We start from the raw sequence: 17,147 nt of genomic DNA, 5'->3' as shown, positions 1-17,147 counted from the left end.
CACAAGACAAGTAAAGTGAAAGATACTAATGATTCAGTGTAATAACCTAATGTGCATGCAACCTATATGTAAAATAAATTCAGTGTTTCTTACCCGCTGGGAACCGGATTATCCAACCTTTTGTAACTATAGCCTGCAGATATTTCTTTTTCTGAAGAATCTGAACCTTCACGGTACCTTCTCTCAGTAAGAAGCAAACAGGCACATTTTGTCCTAGAAAGCACATAGCAGATCTAGTGGGAGTAATGATATGCAATAAAGGAATGTGGCTCATTTACTCTATGGAACACAGGTTTAATTATGAAAATTTGGGTGGTACTGAGTAGGCTGCTTAAACATTTCCACAGGCATTAAAGTTTGCTTGTTTGTTTATTTTATATGCTGCCTTTCTCCTGGAGTGGGACCCAAGGCGGCGTACAAAAGAAATCAGTTAAAACTTAACTACACAATTTTAAAAACAATTAAAATCATCTCATTTAAAACAGCATCAAATAATTTTAATAATAATAATAATAATAATAATAATAATACGTTTTATTTATAGACAGCTATTCCGCAATGATCATAGCGGTGTACAGTAAAAAACTGCAATACAATACAAAATACAATGTGACAGTTAAAGGAGGGAGAAGTCTCATCCTTCAGGCAGTCCCTGATGTTGCTGGGTCTGCCTGATCGCTCCCTCTGAGGCCAAGATGACAGTTAAGGAGGGAGGGGCCTCTTCCTTCAGGGTTAAAAAAAATTAAGACATCCCAATAAGCTCCCAATAATCCCTGAGAGTGGTAACATATTAAAAGCCGGCTTAAACAAACAAACAAAAACAACAGCAACAACAACAACATAAATCTTTGCCTGACAGCAAAAGGAAAGCAGGGAGAGGACGAGCCTAGTTTTCCATGGAAGGGCATTCCAGAAGGTGGGAGCAGTCACTGAGAAGACTCTCTCTTACGTCCTCACCAAGTGAGGCTGAGAAAAAGCCTTCCCCCGAAGATCTTAGTGTTCTGACAGATTCATATGGGGAGACATGATTCTTCAAATAATCTGGACCTAAGCCATAAAGGACTTTATAAGTCATAACCAGTATTTTGAATTGGTACAGTAGCCAATGAAGTGGTTTCAATAAGGGAGTTTCATGCTCCCTCGAACTGGCCTTGGTCAACTTTCTGGCTACCACATTTTGAATCTGCTGAAGCTTGTGAAAAGGCAGCCCCAAGTACAGTGAGTTAGAGTAGTTCAAACAGAATGTAATCAAGGCATGTGTCACTGTAGCCAAGTCTAATGTTTCAGTTAGTGCAGCTGGCACACTAGTTTCAGCTGTGCAAATGCAAATATACTCTTGGACATTGCTGAATCCTGGCATCCAGGCTCAGAGAGGGGTCCAGATGAACATCCAAGCTGTGAGCCTGAAATTTTAGGAAGAATGTAATCCTATTCAGCACAGGTAGAATCCTTATTCCCTGATCTGCCTTTTGACTGACCAGGAGCACCTCTGTCTTGTCTGGATTAAGTTTCAGTTTGATTGCCCTCATCCAGTCCATTACTGACAACAGGCATTGGTTCAGTACAGAGATTGCTTTCTTGGAACTGGATGGAAAGAAGAGATATATTTGGGTGTCATCAACGTATTGTTAACACCACACCCCAAAACTCTGGATGACCTCTCACAGCAGCTTCATGTAGATCAGTGATTCCCAGACTCTGGTCTTTCTAGTTTTGGACTTTTGGTCTCAGAATTTCAGACTATTGACCAAGATGACTGAGGTTTCTGGGAGATGAAGTCCAAAAAAACTGGAGGATCAGAGTTTCAGAATCACTGATGTACTGTAGTCTGAATTTTTGGCGCACTGAACAATTATGATGGATTCAATTTCAATTTAGTGAATTAGGTTTTTCAAGGTTTTAAACACTGGAGAATCCATGGCCTGTTCTACAAAAAATTTAGCTAGTGAGAAAACACTGTGAACCTTCCAACTTCCAAAGCTCACAATTCCATCCCACTCTCTCAGACTGTGAACCCTTCTATTCATGCATGCAGGGATGGGTGGGCTTGAGCAGAATAACACAGGCCTGAATCCTATTTGTAACTCCCAACTAGAGCAGAACTAGTAAACCACTTGCTTAATAGTGAATCAACAACTGATTCAATTGATCTAATCTAGTTAGAACCAACAATAGAATTCAGACCAAAGTCTTCGTGTTGCAGGGGGAAGCAAGATGGAATATTTTTGCATACATTCACAAAGCCTTTTCAGGAAACAATTATTTTAAAGGCCATGCTATTGGGACATTACCCTTTAAATAAGGTCTAGGACTGTTCTTGGGAGACAGCATGGTGTTGTGGTATGAGTGCTGCACTATGACTTTGGAGACCAGGATTTGAATCACAGCTCAGCCATCCAAACCTACTGGGTGGCCTTGGGCAATTCACATTTTCTCATCTTCAAAGAATGGCAACAGCAAACCCTCTCTGAAGAAACTTGCCAAGAAAACTCCATTTTAAGTTTTCCTTAGGGTCACTGAAAGTTGGAAACAACTTGAAGGCACATGACAACAATAACAACAACAGTTCTTGCCTTGGTCCTCTACTAAAACTACAAGTACTGTAAAATCTACGCTAGAATTCTAATGTGTAGAAATAATGTGCATAATCTACATTTGGCAGTACAAAACTGTCCTACTCAGTAATGAATGAAAAACCAATTCAGAATATTTTAAAATGCTCTCTAATAAATTCCAAATCCTTACCTGTCAGTGCAGCCATCCGTGCAACTGCAGGAATCAAGAAATGTGCTGGAGAAATTGTTCAGGAAGTATCCATGAGGCCAGGAGGCCTTCCGATATTTAAAATAAGGCAGTCGGCTGTGATCTATGTCATTACAGAAGGAAACTGGTACAGCCTCTGCCCCTTTGCTGATATCATAATCAAATTCAAAAATGTGACGACTAGGACTTTTTCTAAACACCTGCACATATGTATTGAAAGAAAAGTGATCTAAAAACAAAAAGGTGCATTCTGTTTGAAACAAATAGTTCTGAACATCTTGGAAATTTCTCAGACTCTTTCCACAAGGAGCTTTGTATATTACATCATGCGACTTTAACACAGCATCTGCTTTTGCATGCTGTCTCTGGAAGTGACACAGTAAAGGCAAGTGAAGAGGGTTTTCACCCTTGTATGAGTTCCATGGCCTTTTGGCAAGACACTCTTTAGAGCAGATATGATCCTGATATGCGACTTTTGAAGAGATTTCTTTTAGGGTTCCTTGACTCCTTGAGTGCATCGCTTCCTTTGGCTCCATTCTTCTGTTACAATCACACATACAAAAATTGAAGAAACAAACGCATCAGGCAGCCAATAAGTTAAGATACAATTGTTCATTGAACTCAGTGATGCATCCCTCCCTCCACATTTTGAGACACATGGCACTCAAGTGAGCTTTTCAATCTGGTTTTCATTCTGAATCTGATCTTAGAACTGGAAAAGATAAATGCATGTTGCAACTGCTTACAATGGTAATGAACGCTTTTCCACACAAGATATAAAAATATGAAAGCAAAGGGATTCTGTTGGGAGATTGAAAACAGTTAGCTCTAGCCTGTCTGAAACATTTTATTCCTAATTTAGAGCCTCCAAATTAATTTCCAGGACTTTGAAAAAGGGAGAGGATATCCAATTTGTATACCTCCATAAGGGGCTCTGTGGCAGCTTCAAACTACACTAGTCCTTCCTCCCAAGAAGTTAGCTGTAGTTAACTGAGGAAGACTCAGTCTGCCCTCTGAACATAAATACTGGTGGCTCATTCACACACATGTTTCATTCCATTTGTGCTACATTAAGCAAACAGCTCAGAACCAAGCCTATAAACAGAACAACCTGCAGAGACTTCACTAGCTCAGTAAGGAAGGCAAATTGGGTGAATGAATCGGCAGAGTGGACATATGGATATGGAGTGATGAGGAAACCTGAAAAGTCTGTCTTCTGATCTCACACTGCCAGCCAGTCTCTGACTACAGGGCTCTAGTTTGTTTTATTATTGCTAATTTATAGATAAAGAGTCCAAACCTCTGGGAAATAAAAGCACAATATTTATAGTTTTTACTCACAATGAAAAAACATTTCCAGGATTTTCTTCACTTGAGGCAGAAGGATGTAAATCGGGTTTGTATGTTAGGATACCTTCTTCAGAAGCAACATTTACTTTGAAGAGTAAGGAATAAACTTTAGCATTGTATGTTTTAGATTACAATTAATTATTACAATCAACCACCCCACAATATTTCAAATATGCTCTAACATAAATAAAACAAGTATCTAAAAAAAAGGCAAGTATTATTTTTCAGTATACAGTCGGCCCTCCACATTTGCAAGTTTCCCTTTCGTGGTTTTGCTTATTTGCCTTTTTGCACTAGCTGCCCCTAAACCTGGTCAACTTCCTCTCACTCTTCTTCCTTAACAGTCCTAGTATCAGCCTCCTGGTTTTATAGACAGAAGCTGGATCATTCTCCCCAATCCTTCTTTCTCCTCCCTCTCTTCCCTGACAGCAGCCCCAGAGCTAAACTCCTGGTATTACCAAGATTTCTCCACCCCCCTCCTTCCCCTCCTCTTTGCCAACAGCCCCAGAGCCCCCAAACTCCTGGCATTATCAGGATCTTTCCCCACCCCTTTCTTTCTCCTTCTCCTCCTCCCTGCCAGCAGCTCCAGAGCCCCCAAATTCCTGGTTTTATCAGGATCTTTCTCCACAGCCCTTCTTTCTCTTTCCCTCTTTCTACTGCCAGACGCCCCACCATGCCTGCTTTTATATGGGATGTGCAGAACTATCCTGGTAAAATTGGGAAGCTGGCACTGGGGTGTTGGCAGAGAGGAGGGGAAGGAGAAAGAAGTGGGGGAGAGAGATTGGAGAAGCATTTGGAGACTGCTACTGCTGCTTCCATCTATAAAACCAGGAGTCTGGCACTGGGGATGTTGGCCAGAGAAAGGAGTGAGGGGAACGATCAGCCATCAGCAGCGGTGCATTTTTGGGGGCGGGGGGGCGGAGAGAAGAGATATTTGTGGATTTTTTCACTTTTGGGGGGAGACAGATTCCCAACCCCTGCAAAAGTGGAGGGCTGACTATATATATTTTTATACTGTATTAGCCATTCTGATTGCACACTTGACAAGTATCTTTCCCATTCAATAAGCTATTATTAGCAGCAAAAATGTTTACAATGGAACTATACAAGAACATAAAAGCCAAAGGATGGTTATAATCCGCATCTCTACAAAAAGCACAGACTTTACACAGTGCCATGTCTGGATCAGGTAGCTGTAGCAGTCCCCCTTGCAGAAAAGAAATCAGAAAAATATCAATCTTTGAAGAATGTTAACTCTTCCTAATACATTTTGTTTTCATCTGGCTCAGCTAGAATCAAATAGTACACATAACATGGAGCAAAGAAACTCTTTCCTACCATTTATCAGAGGTAAGAGGTCAGTCATATCCACTTGTTTCATAAATGTAAGAGCTTGGCAGCATTCTGTTTAAAAGACAGCACCGAAAATGTTAAAATCTGTATTAAAATGAGCATTTTACAATGATTAATACATGATAAACTAGACCTTCCACAAGTATACTGCTGCTGTCCCTACAGTAAAATACTCTTCAAAATATAAAACTACCTGAGATGAAGGGGAAGTACTCAGTGTACGATCTATATTTTCCCCCCAAAACTAATTCCTGGTTCTGCAAGAAGGAAACTCCAGCTGTCTGCAAAAACTGCAGAGTTTTCAAATTTGCATACTATACTATTGGAAAAACTCTGCAATGTCTGCAGAGTTTTCTTTCAGACAGACAGCACGGTATAGTGGTTTGAATGTTATAGTATGGCTTGGTAACGGAGGTGAGCATTGCCTCCTATAGTCAGACACGACTAGACAACCTTGTCAAAGGGGAAACCTTTACCTTTTACCTCCAGAGTCATAGTATGAGGTAAAAGGTAAAGGTTTCCCCTTTGACAAGGTTGTCTAGTCGTGTCTGACTATAGGAGGCAATGCTCACCTCCGTTACCATGCCAAGGGAGTCAGAGCTGTCAAAGACAATTCTGTGATCATGTGGTCAGCATGACTAAATGCCAAGGGGCATGGAACACTGTTACATTCCCACTAAAGTGGTACCTATTTATCTACTTCTACTTGCACTTTTATGTGCTTTCAAACTGCTAAGTTGGCAGAAGCTGGGACTAGTGATGGGAGCTCACTCTGTCACATGGTGCTTGGGTCTCAAACTGCTGACCTTGTGATTGTCAGAGTCAGCAACTTAACCACTGAGCCACCGCGTCCCATGACTCTGGAGATCAGGGTTCAAATCCCCATACATTGGGTGCTTGGGCAATTTGCACTTTCTCAGCCTCAGCAAAAGGCAAAGGCAACCACTTCTGGACAACTCTAGCCAAAAATCCATGTGATAGGTCACCTTAGAGATGTCATAATTTGGAAATGACTTGAAGACACAGCAATTACTCCTCTTCAAAGGACAAAGTTCACTTTCCAAAGTAAAAGAATAGTTCTAGCAATCATATTCTCCCAGTGTTCTTAATCTTTCCCTCTCAGTTGGTAGTTCCACTTCCCAAGCAGGACAGAGGTACTGGGAGGCTCTCACTGATCTTTCTTGACTGGGTTAACTTTCGAGATTTTTTTTAAAAGCTCTAATTTATTCTGCTGCAACATCTGTGCATGTACAAATTATATGGTATTTGAGGGATGGCTAGTTGAGGACACTATTCAAAGAAGGGAGGCATAATTTAAGGCAGTAGAGATAGGGAAGAAGAGCAAGTTACCAAGGGAGCAGGTATCCTTTTAACAGAAGCAAAGCTCATTATTAAGATCTGCAGCTTAACTGAAGCTTAAACTTCTCATCTAAGACTAAGACTTCTCATCAACTAAGACTAGAAGAACTGGCCAGATTTAAAATTTCCCACTTAACAGCAGTAATTTCCACGAATATCAGGGCATATGGGTCAACCAGTATTCTACCATTATAAAGTCTGAATTATTTTAATTGTTATGGAAATCAAGATCACCACAGCCTGAAATTTGGCACAAGGTGGATAGATCTTTGGTTAGAAACCTAACGGCCTGCACATTGCCCTTACCATCACCATTTTACAGCTGCAGACAAACAAGCATTGCTAAAGGAAGCTGTGCATCATATAGATTTGTCACGGGCAGACCACAAACCAACACATAGCTGGCTAAAAAGCTTCAAGGCTGTCAGGAGGTCTGCAAGATAATTTGTACCTAAAGTACTGAAAGTGTTCGAAAATACATATTTTCAATTCCCAGCTCCCAAGACAAAAGGTCTAGCCTCTACCATTTACAACAGTTTCAGGGTTTTTAATAATAATAATAATAACAATAACAATAACAAGAAGAAGAAGAAGAAGAAGAAGAAGAAGAAGAAGCAAGTTTAAGTCCTGTGGTAAGAGTTAAAACTTATGAACTGTACAAGAAACAGATTGGGGGAAGAGACATATTGTTTGACTGGGCTCTCTCCATTCAGCATCCCTGAGGGATTTGTACCAACACAAAAGAGAGATTCCCATTCCACAGACACTTGAGAAAGGAATTGGAGAACTATAAAGAAGATAAAGCAATTGTTGCAAAGATAAAGCAATTGTTGCAAAGTTTGGGAGTTAAGAACTAGAGCAGATTCTGGGCACAGGGAAGCTGAGAGTGTATACTTCATTTCCAGAAAAGAAAAGGTCAGGAGAGTGGAGCCATCTGTTCTGTAAAGCAAGGATCAGAAATCTGTTGCACTTTAATCCTAATTATGTGCACCATTCATCCTCATTTCAAAAGTACTCTACAAGTAATCAGTTCAGACTTCTGGCAAGAACAATTCAGTGCTTCCCTTGACAGCCCACTAAATGAGTGACAGCCCACCCTGCCTGGTTCTTGCCCTTTCCACGCTGGCTGCCAGCCATCATGTGGTCCTCAACAGATAACACGGAAGGAGGGCAACCTTCCAATAGAAAAAAGACTCTACACTCCTGCCATAAAGCCTTCTCTTTCCACTGGGGGAGGGTAAGGCTGTACTTCCTCAGTGTGACATAAAAAGCCATGCACTTGAAGTACATTCCTTCTGGCTAACTGCAAATAAGTGTTAGCTCGCCAGAGTCTTTTAGATACCTGTAATCAAGCCTCCTTCAAATATCACATACAGACTGAACAAGCATATATTTAGTTTTGCATTTCTATGTGGTCGCATAGTATATTCACATTAAAAAATGGGGTTATGAACTAGTAGACAGTAAAGCAATGGACAGACTAATTTTTGTTACAAAGGTTTTCCAACCTTCTTCTGTTGCAGTTCCATCCTTGATCTTCTGCTTCAGGGACAACAGTACACTCTGCAGTCGTTCAAATATCAAATCCACCGTGCTGTCTTCCAAATGATGCCAGAATACGTTTGCATCAACTGTTTTCAAAGAAATCATCATTTACAATAGTTTCTAGTTATATATCTATCTACAGTCGGCCCTTCTTATACACAGATTTTTTATACACGGATTCAAGAATACACGGTTTGAAAATGTTCAAAAAAAGTATAAATTTCAAATATCAAACCTTGATTTTCCATTTTTTTATAAGGGACACCATTTTGCTCTCTCATTATATTTAATGGGACATGAGCATACACGGATTTTGTTATACATGGGGGATCTTGGAACTAAATCTCAGCAGATAACAAGGGCCCACTGTATCTATATATATCCACTGAAAATTCTTTCTCCTCAGCCACATAAATACCTGTAGATACAGACATAAAATATATGATACAGACCAGAGGTGGAGGAAATTCAGACATGAAGAAAATTACTTCTTTTTTTACTATAACTCTGTGGCCCACCAGGACACTCATGTAAAAAAATAGTGACCCAAGTGAGCTGGGATAAACAAGAATGAAGTTACAGGATGATACTCAGCACAGGCTTAGCCCTGGAATTTGTCAATAGTACCTTTCATGTAAAAATTTCACACTTATTCTTCCCCCTCCAGCACATATTTTTTAGTAACCGACTTTTGGAACAGCAGTACCCTTTCACAGGTGTCAACCATCTGTCTTTTGCCTACATTTCTCCTTGGAGAAATTCATTCTGTAAGTTTTGGCCAAGCTTTCTAATCTATTAAGGTCATTTTGAATTTTGATTCTGTCCTCTTGGATATTATCTACCCTTCCTAATTTTGTGTCACTTGCAAATTTGATAACCATGTTTCCTATTCCATCATCCAAGTTATTAATAAACTTGCTGAACAGCACAGGGCCCAGGACAGAATGCTGTGGCACTCCTTCGGTCACTTCTCTCCAGGATGAAGAGGAGCCATTTGTGAGCAGTTGGTAAACCTATTACAAAATCCAGCCAACAGTACCATTGTCTAGCCCACATTTTACCATATTGTCTGCAAAAATGTCGTGGGGGACCTTGTCAAAGATATAGTTATGTTAGTCTGTAGAATCAGTATGTAGAGCAGCAGTTCCCAACCTTTGTTGGGCCGTGACCCCCATTGGAGATGAAAGTCCCGCCAGTGCCCCCGATAGGTTGGGAGGCCAGGAAGGGGCGAGATTTTCGGCGGCATACAAGCCCCAGAAGGCTTTGCCTTTGCGGCCGGAAGTCCCGCCCCTTCCCAGCCTCCCAACCAATTAGGAAGGGCCACCAGGGGAGAAGGGGCGGGACTACTGGCCGCAAAGGCCTCTGGGGCTTGTAGTCCCATCCCCTTCTCCCTGTGGTTGCCCGGCAGCCGCAAGGAGAAGAGGAGGAGGCAGCCTCCACCATCCCTTCCTCCAAGCGGCTGTCGTGCAGCCGCGGGAAGGGAGGGAAAGGGCAGGAGGACCCCGCTCCTTCCCACCCTCCCCGCGGCTGTCGTGCAGCCGTGGGAAGGAAGGGAAGGAGGAGGAGGCGGCCCCACCCCTATCCCCTTCTCCTTGCAAGGGCCAGCACTCGCAAGGAGAAGGGAAAGAGGAGGTAGCTCCGCCCCTCCCGTTTTCCCCGTGCGGTGCCTGCACTAGCGCCGGCACCCACGGAGAAAAGGGGAGGGGGAGGCGGGGGGATTCGCAACCTTGCGACCCCTGCAAAAGGGTTGCGTGACCCCCAAAGGGGTTGCGACCCCCAGGTTGGGAACCCCTGATGTAGAGAGATCTTGTAGTCCTTTGAGACTCACTGAAAGAAAGAAGTTGACAGCATGAGCTTTCCTAGACTTCAGCCTTTTGGAGTGGAAACCAGGGGCAGACATACCAGCATGTGAGAATGCCAATTCAAATTCAAAATCCTTGAGGTATGGAAATGAAGTAGCAGGTCCAGTTTTAATGTTGCCATTGGGTATGGAAATGAGACAGCAAGACATTGAGCCTTCTCTGTTAAAGTGGTGCCAAACTGGATGATTTCCACAGTGTGTTTAGGACCTAACTGAAAGAAAGAAGGTGGAAGCATGACCTTTTGTAGGCTTCACTCTAATTCCTATGCATCTGAGGAAGTAGGCTTGAGCCTAGGAAAGTTCATGCTCCTACCTTCTTTCTCTCAGTGAATCTCAAAGGTGCTGCAAGGTCTCGCTACAGACTGATTCTACAGACTAACATGGCTATATCTTTTGAATAATAATAATAACAACAATATGCATCTGAGAAAACAGATTGGAATCTAGGAAAATTCATGCTGCCAACTTCTTTCTTCCAGTGAGTCTAAAAGGTGCTGCAAGGTCCCTATGCATACAAGTAAATATTTAGTACATGTGCTTACATACTTATTGCTAAACTGATCATAGAATGACAGAGTTGGCATTGCAGATTTCAATTTGGACTGTGTATATGATGGATGCAGACCAAAATGACAGCTTTCCCCCCTACAGTCCAGTCCTTAAACCATATAGTAAACACCACAGCCATATAATAAACTCACTGGGGAGGCCCCAAGCAGCATTTCTGACTGAGGCTGCATCCACACTGCAGAAATAACCCAGTCTGAGACTGATTTAACTGCCCTGCCTCAGTGCTAGGGAATCCTGGGAACTGTAGCTGATTGTGCTGACAAAGAAAGCTCAATGCCTCACAAAACTACAGTTCCCAGAATTACCTAACATTGAGCCAGGGCAATTAAAGTGGCCTCAAACTGGATTATTTATGTGGTGTGGATGCAGCCTAAAAGGCAGAAGGGTAACTTATGTTGTTTATGAGGCTTTAAAACAGTGGTCCTCAAACTATGCCCTGCAAGAAATTTTGGACTTCATCTCCCAGAAGCCTCAGCCATGTTGGCCAATAGCCTGGGATTCTGGGAGATGAAGTCCAAAATTCCCTTAAAGGGCACAGTTTGGGGACCACTGCCTTAAAGCATTAAATTCTGCAGGAACCACTCGGGATCCAGGGTTGCCAATCTGAATCTCCAAGCCCGAAATTTCTCCTCTTCCTGCAATATACTCTACCTTCCATGGCTTCCTCCATGGCTTCGTCTTCCAGAGGCTCCAGAATGATAATCCACTGCTCCAACGAAACTGGCCCGACCGCGCCGCCCTTTGAAACCCCGGAACCTCTCGAGAAACACCCCTCTCTCCCAAAGACGCCCACCACAGAGGGCCCGCCCCAGCGCCTTTCTTCGGCACATGCGCACTTAGCCACGCGCGGGGCCTAACGACACACAGCCCAGGGCAAGCCAGACGAACGGGCGCCGTGTGCGCTGCCTTCGCCGGAAGTGACGCCACACCACAGGAAACTGGCCTTTAAAAAAACGGGAGGATGACAATAATAATAGTTAAAATCATATATATATATATATAGATAGATAGATAGATAGAGAGAGAGAGAGAGAGAGAGAGAGACAGTGCCATCCTTAGCAAATACGTATAGATGAGAATATTAATTATATATATATATAATGTGTATATATGATTATATTAGTTATATATATATACTGTAGTTAATGTCATCCTCATCAAATATATACAGATGAGGATTTTAACTATTTGATGATAACTATATATATATATATATTGTGTGTGTATATATATATATACATATATATGATGTATATATATAGTTGTCATCCTCATCAAATATATAGATGACTGTCATCCTCTTCAAATATATACAGATGAGGATTTTAACTATAATATATATATATTTGATGATGTTAACTATATATATATATATAGTGTGTGTGTATATATACGATGTTAATATATATATAGTCATCCTCATCAAATATATATAGATGACTATATATATATATAATGTCATCCTCTTCAAATATATATAAATGAAGAGGATGTTAACTGTATGTATGTGTATTTGATGATGCTTATGTTAACTATACATACATGCAGACACACACATATAGTAGTTAATGTCATCCTCATCAAATATATATATAGATGAAGAGGATCTTAACTATAATATATATATATATATATATATATATATATATATATATATAATGCCATCCTCAGCAAATATCTATAGATAAGGCGGGTGTTAACTATTATAAATATCCCTATTTACTTGTGGCCCCCTGAGGTAACACTCCAATGCATTGCAGCTCTAGAGTTTGTTTGCTAAAGTTAACAAGAGATGGATGGAATGGCATCCAAAATCTACCAAATAGTGATATCTTTACTGGGCCTTTTGTCAAGATGGTGGCGGTGGTGGTGGTGTTCCGGGTATGGAGGGATATCTATGGAGGCAGGTCATTCCTCCCTCTGTCCATGGCCCATGTGGTACTGGGAGATTAAATCATTTTAAAGTCCAGGAAATTTAAACTCCTTTTGCAGAACAAAAAGGTACTTCCTATGATATCCAGGATGTCTCAGTCCTTTTATTAAGCCCCTCTGAATCTCTCAAAAACCTCCATGCTTTAAGTATTGTGTTAGTTCATCCTCATCCCCCTACCCTTACTGGTATGTTTGTTGTAATATTCCTTCCTCCACATAAATCTTTGCTTCATGATGCTCTTTCTGTTCATATGCATCTGAGGAAGTAGATTGAAGCCTACAAAAATTCATGCTGCCAACTTCTTAGTTAGTCTGAAAGATGCTACAAGATCTCTCTCCATACTTCTGTTCCACAGCAGTGCTGTTAGTTTCCAAATTCAGAGGACTTTTCTCCTCCTGTTTGTGGGCATCTAAATGTCATTGGAGGTGACACTAAAGATACAAGCATGTGCACACAAGGAAAATGCACAAGTCTGTTGTAGCAGTGTGTGCAATGTGTATACCCATATACCACAATGCAGGTTCCCCTCCTGCAGGAAAGTCCCAGACGCCTTTGAATAGACCCATAGCAGGGAGCTCTAAGGCACACCAAAAGCAAGCAGGGTCACATCCTTCCAGTCCCCCTCAATATCTATGCTTGTTACAGAACAATTTGGAATTTGCAGCATAAATAATTAATTTCCAACATGCACAATTTCTATCCCGAGATGGCCCCGCTTGAATAAATATATATTTACTTGCTAGTGGGGGTGTTAGTCAGACGGTAAAAATAATCCAGGGCTGAACATGGGTTGAATCTTTTTGTTCATGTGCATTTCAAATGCATCCAATTAAGGGGTGTTTTTATGTGCATCTCAAATGCATCCAATTAAGGGGTGTGTGTGCCAAAAACACCACTTTGCGTATTTGGGGATTTTTCCCCCCTGAGTTTTTCTAAAAGTTTCACATTCTTGGCTGTGTGATAAACCAGGATAAAACTCTGCATGCCTTGAACATGATTTAAATTTATGAAGTTGAAGGCTTTGACGGCTGGCATCCATATTTTTTGGGGGGGAGGGGTCGGTCTATGTGGCCATGTTCTAGAAGAGTGTATTCCTGACGTTTCATCAGCATCTATGGCTGGCATCTTCAGAGATGTCAGATGCTGGCAAAATGTCATATACAGAGTATAAATTCAAAACGAATGGGTAGAAACATGACTGTGCCTACTTCACTTTATTTCACTGGCCTGACGATACAAGAGTAAGAGATTTTAAAGAAACAGGGAGTAAGTTAAAATGGATACCCAGTGTACTATCTTTATATTACACTTCCTGATTTGAACTGAGAAGAAAAAGATGCTGTTGTTCATTGCTACAGGAACATGTTCTGTATTTTCTCTGAACTGCTCAAAGTATCACAGGAAGTGAGATGGTTTCATCAGCCTTTCCCAACAAAAGTTTTACTCTGTTGGGAGAAGTGTCCAGTGGATGAAGCTCACCATAGTTATCTGTGATCATAGACTGGGGATTCCCAGCGTTTGGAATGTCTAAATATTTGCTTTACTTGTTATTCTGATCGCCCAACACTTCTTCCTGTTTCTGAAGTCCAGGAAGATCAGTTACTGAGTAATTTGTTACTAATAAATTACTGTTACTATGTTACTAAGATAGTCTCCCATGTGACCCTTCCTTTTCTTCCTCCCATTGCTCAGACTGAGTCAGCACATACCAAGTAATGAATAAATACTGAAAAGCAGTGGGTTACAGCAATGGGGTTAGGGATGCGGTAGCTTAGCGGTTAAGGCAGTTTAAGGCCTGAGTGCTGCATGATGAGGTGAGGTCTTCTCACTTAGTCCCATCTTCTGCCAACCTAGCAGCTCAAAGCATGCAAATGCAAGTAGATAGATAGGTACCACTTCTCAGTGGGAAGGTAACAGAGTTTGGTGCAGTCATGATGGCCACATTACCACCAGAGTAGTCCTTGGACAACGCTGGCTCTTTGGCTTAGTAACGGAGATGAACACCACCCCCTACAGTCTGTTACAACTAGACATTCATGTCAAGGGACTAACTTTACCTTTACTACAACGTGCATTGCAGGGGAAAAGGAGCTAAATACTGGAAGGAGGAAAGTCTTTTGCTTCTTATAAGTTAGGTGCCTTCCCAGTTAGTAGGGGAGTGGTGCAAGGGATCAAATATAACAGGAAGATTTCCCACCCTTCCTTACTCTGTCCCTCCTTGGGATGGAGAGAGGATTCCCAGGCAGCGAAGTTTGAGCATCTCCTTGGCCCTTTCTGAGCAAGACACTCCCCTCTCCAGCTCTTTGTTTTGATAACATGTACTTATTATAATACAAAGGATGGTTTAGGGCAAAAGCAGGCTTACTGGTGAACATAGACAAAACAAAAATAAACACCATGCAGAATTTAAATAATTTCAACCTAGACAATGAAAAAATAGAAATAGTAAAAGAGTTCTCATATCTGGGATCAAACACTGATAGCAACAGGGATTGCAGTCAGGAAATTAGAAGAACATTAAGAATAGGGAGAGTGGCTATGAAAGAACTAGAAAAGAAGCAAAGACATACAATTGAGCACAAAAGTTAGAATCATACAAGCCATTGTATTCCCTGTTACTATGTACAGATGTGAGAGCTGGACAGTTAAGAAAGAAGATAGGAAGAAAATCAATTCATTTGAGTCGTGGTGCTGGAGAAGAGTGCTGAGGATCCCATGGACAGCCAAAAAGACAAACAAATGGGTCCTAGAACAGATCAGGCCAGAAATCTTCCTGAAGGCCAAGATGACAAAATTGAGGCTGTTGTACTTTGGACACATCATGAGAAGGCACGACTCACTGGAAAAACCCCCCCAATAATGCTAGGAAAGGTGGAAGGAAGTAGAAAGAGAGGAAGGCCACATGATGGATGGCTTCTATAAAAGAGGTCACGGGTATGAATTTGCAGGAACAGTGAAGGGCATGGAGTCTCTGAGATGTCACATCCATGGGGTCACCATGGGTCGGGATTGACTTGGGGGCATTTAACAACAACCAACAACAACTTATTATAGTACACTTTTGTCTGCTTAGCTGATAGCTGATAAAGGCAGGAAATGTTTTTTGAGCCTTTATTATGAGAGCAGTCATAAACATTTGTGTATAATTTTCATCTCAGATATGGAAGGTATAATACAGGGGCAATGTAATCTTCATCCCAATGTGCCTTACAGCAGTAATAAAGATAATAACTGGTGTATGATAAATCATTACCAACTCCCCATTCTACAACAAGAATATAACCATCCTATGCTAGAGTGTGAAGTTGTCACAAAACTGAGCTCTGTGCTATTTCATTATTTCCTTATTTCCCTCTACACACAACAATTATTTTAGTAATAGTATTAGAATTTTTGGGAGCAATACTGTGTTTACTGAGAGACCAAAACAAAATGGAGGGGGGTGCTATTAGAAGCAACAGGGGAAGATAGCTGTGTTACTCACTTTGCGGCAACAGCTGCATCCACAATGGAGAAATAACCTGGTTTGGCACTGCTTTTAAGTGCCCTGGCTCAAGGCTATGGAATTCTGGGAGTTGGAATTTGTTGTGGGGCCCAGGGCGGAGCTGTAGCACGTGCAAGACTTTGCTTAGCATGAAGCTGATTACCTTAATCAATTCTAATAAGATTGCTTATTTCTAAAGCTATTCAGACAAAACAAGATAAGGGAATGTTGCAACCTCTCTAGTGTCCTTCAGCTGGGTAAGAAATGTAAAATATGCCCTTGAATTCCAAGGGGGCTGCATGAGACTTATCACAACAGCCAAAAGGATACAAATGCCTATCCCTGCTCAGAGATGCAATTCTATGCATTGGAACCCCTTTTGAATTTAGAGACACTTACTCACAGGCTATGTATGTGTTACATTGCAGCCAGAAATACCAAGGACGGACGTAGCCAGGATTTTAGGAAGGGGGGGGTGTTCCAGACTAAGTGCCACCATTATAATGGGGCTTGGGCGCGCAGGCGCAGCAGCACACACCATTCATTTTTCTAATGGAAGGGGGGGTCCGGACCCCAAGAACCCCCCCCCCCTTGGCTACGTCCCTGCCAAGGAGCAAGAAAATGGTATGTTTTTACATACCATTCTCAATTGAATTAATGAGGGGTACCTGAATTTATTATTTTATTTGTAAAAATATTTGTATTCGGTCCAGAAGTGCATACAATAGAATAAATTTAAATAACAGTAACAAAAATGTAAACAGTTCAAACCCTTGGGTTGCTGTCACTCACTTAGCCATAATTTCCCTTGGATTTAGTACATATGCCTTAAAGTGAGAGAGGCAATATCACCAACTCTGGAGACCAGCACTGAAATCCCTGCTCAACCATGGAAACCCACTGAATGCCCTTGAGTAAGTCATACACTC

The 17,147-nt window shown here is 41.5% G+C and overlaps 1 protein-coding gene across 3 annotated transcripts in view; it reads right to left on the bottom strand.

Annotated features, from left to right (window-relative positions):
* SETDB2 (SET domain bifurcated histone lysine methyltransferase 2) overlaps positions 1–11,673 on the bottom strand; it is a 31,376-nt gene extending 19,703 nt beyond the window's left edge. The window contains exons 1-6 of one of the 3 annotated variants that reach the window (XM_089519052.1): positions 11,453–11,673; positions 8,334–8,456; positions 5,452–5,517; positions 4,105–4,219; positions 2,746–3,303; positions 94–213 (exon numbers count right to left, since the gene is read on the bottom strand). In XM_089519052.1, the coding sequence (XP_089375178.1) occupies positions 94–213; positions 2,746–3,303; positions 4,105–4,219; positions 5,452–5,517; positions 8,334–8,456; positions 11,453–11,471 (1,001 nt within the window). In that variant the 5' untranslated portion in view covers positions 11,472–11,673. The remainder of the gene's footprint in view (positions 1–93; positions 214–2,745; positions 3,304–4,104; positions 4,220–5,451; positions 5,518–8,333; positions 8,457–11,452) is intronic. The other 2 variants (XM_089519053.1, XM_089519054.1) reach the window with 2 other exon arrangements.
* Between the last annotated feature and the right edge of the window lie 5,474 nt (positions 11,674–17,147).

The sequence above is a fragment of the Sceloporus occidentalis genome, unplaced genomic scaffold, assembly GCF_023333645.1.
Source record: "Sceloporus occidentalis isolate IW3139 unplaced genomic scaffold, rSceOcc1.0.p SCAF_4, whole genome shotgun sequence".
Classification (NCBI taxonomy): Eukaryota; Metazoa; Chordata; class Lepidosauria; order Squamata; family Phrynosomatidae; genus Sceloporus; species Sceloporus occidentalis.
Note: the sequence above shows the minus strand (reverse complement) of the source record. Positions and strands in the feature narration are given on the sequence as shown.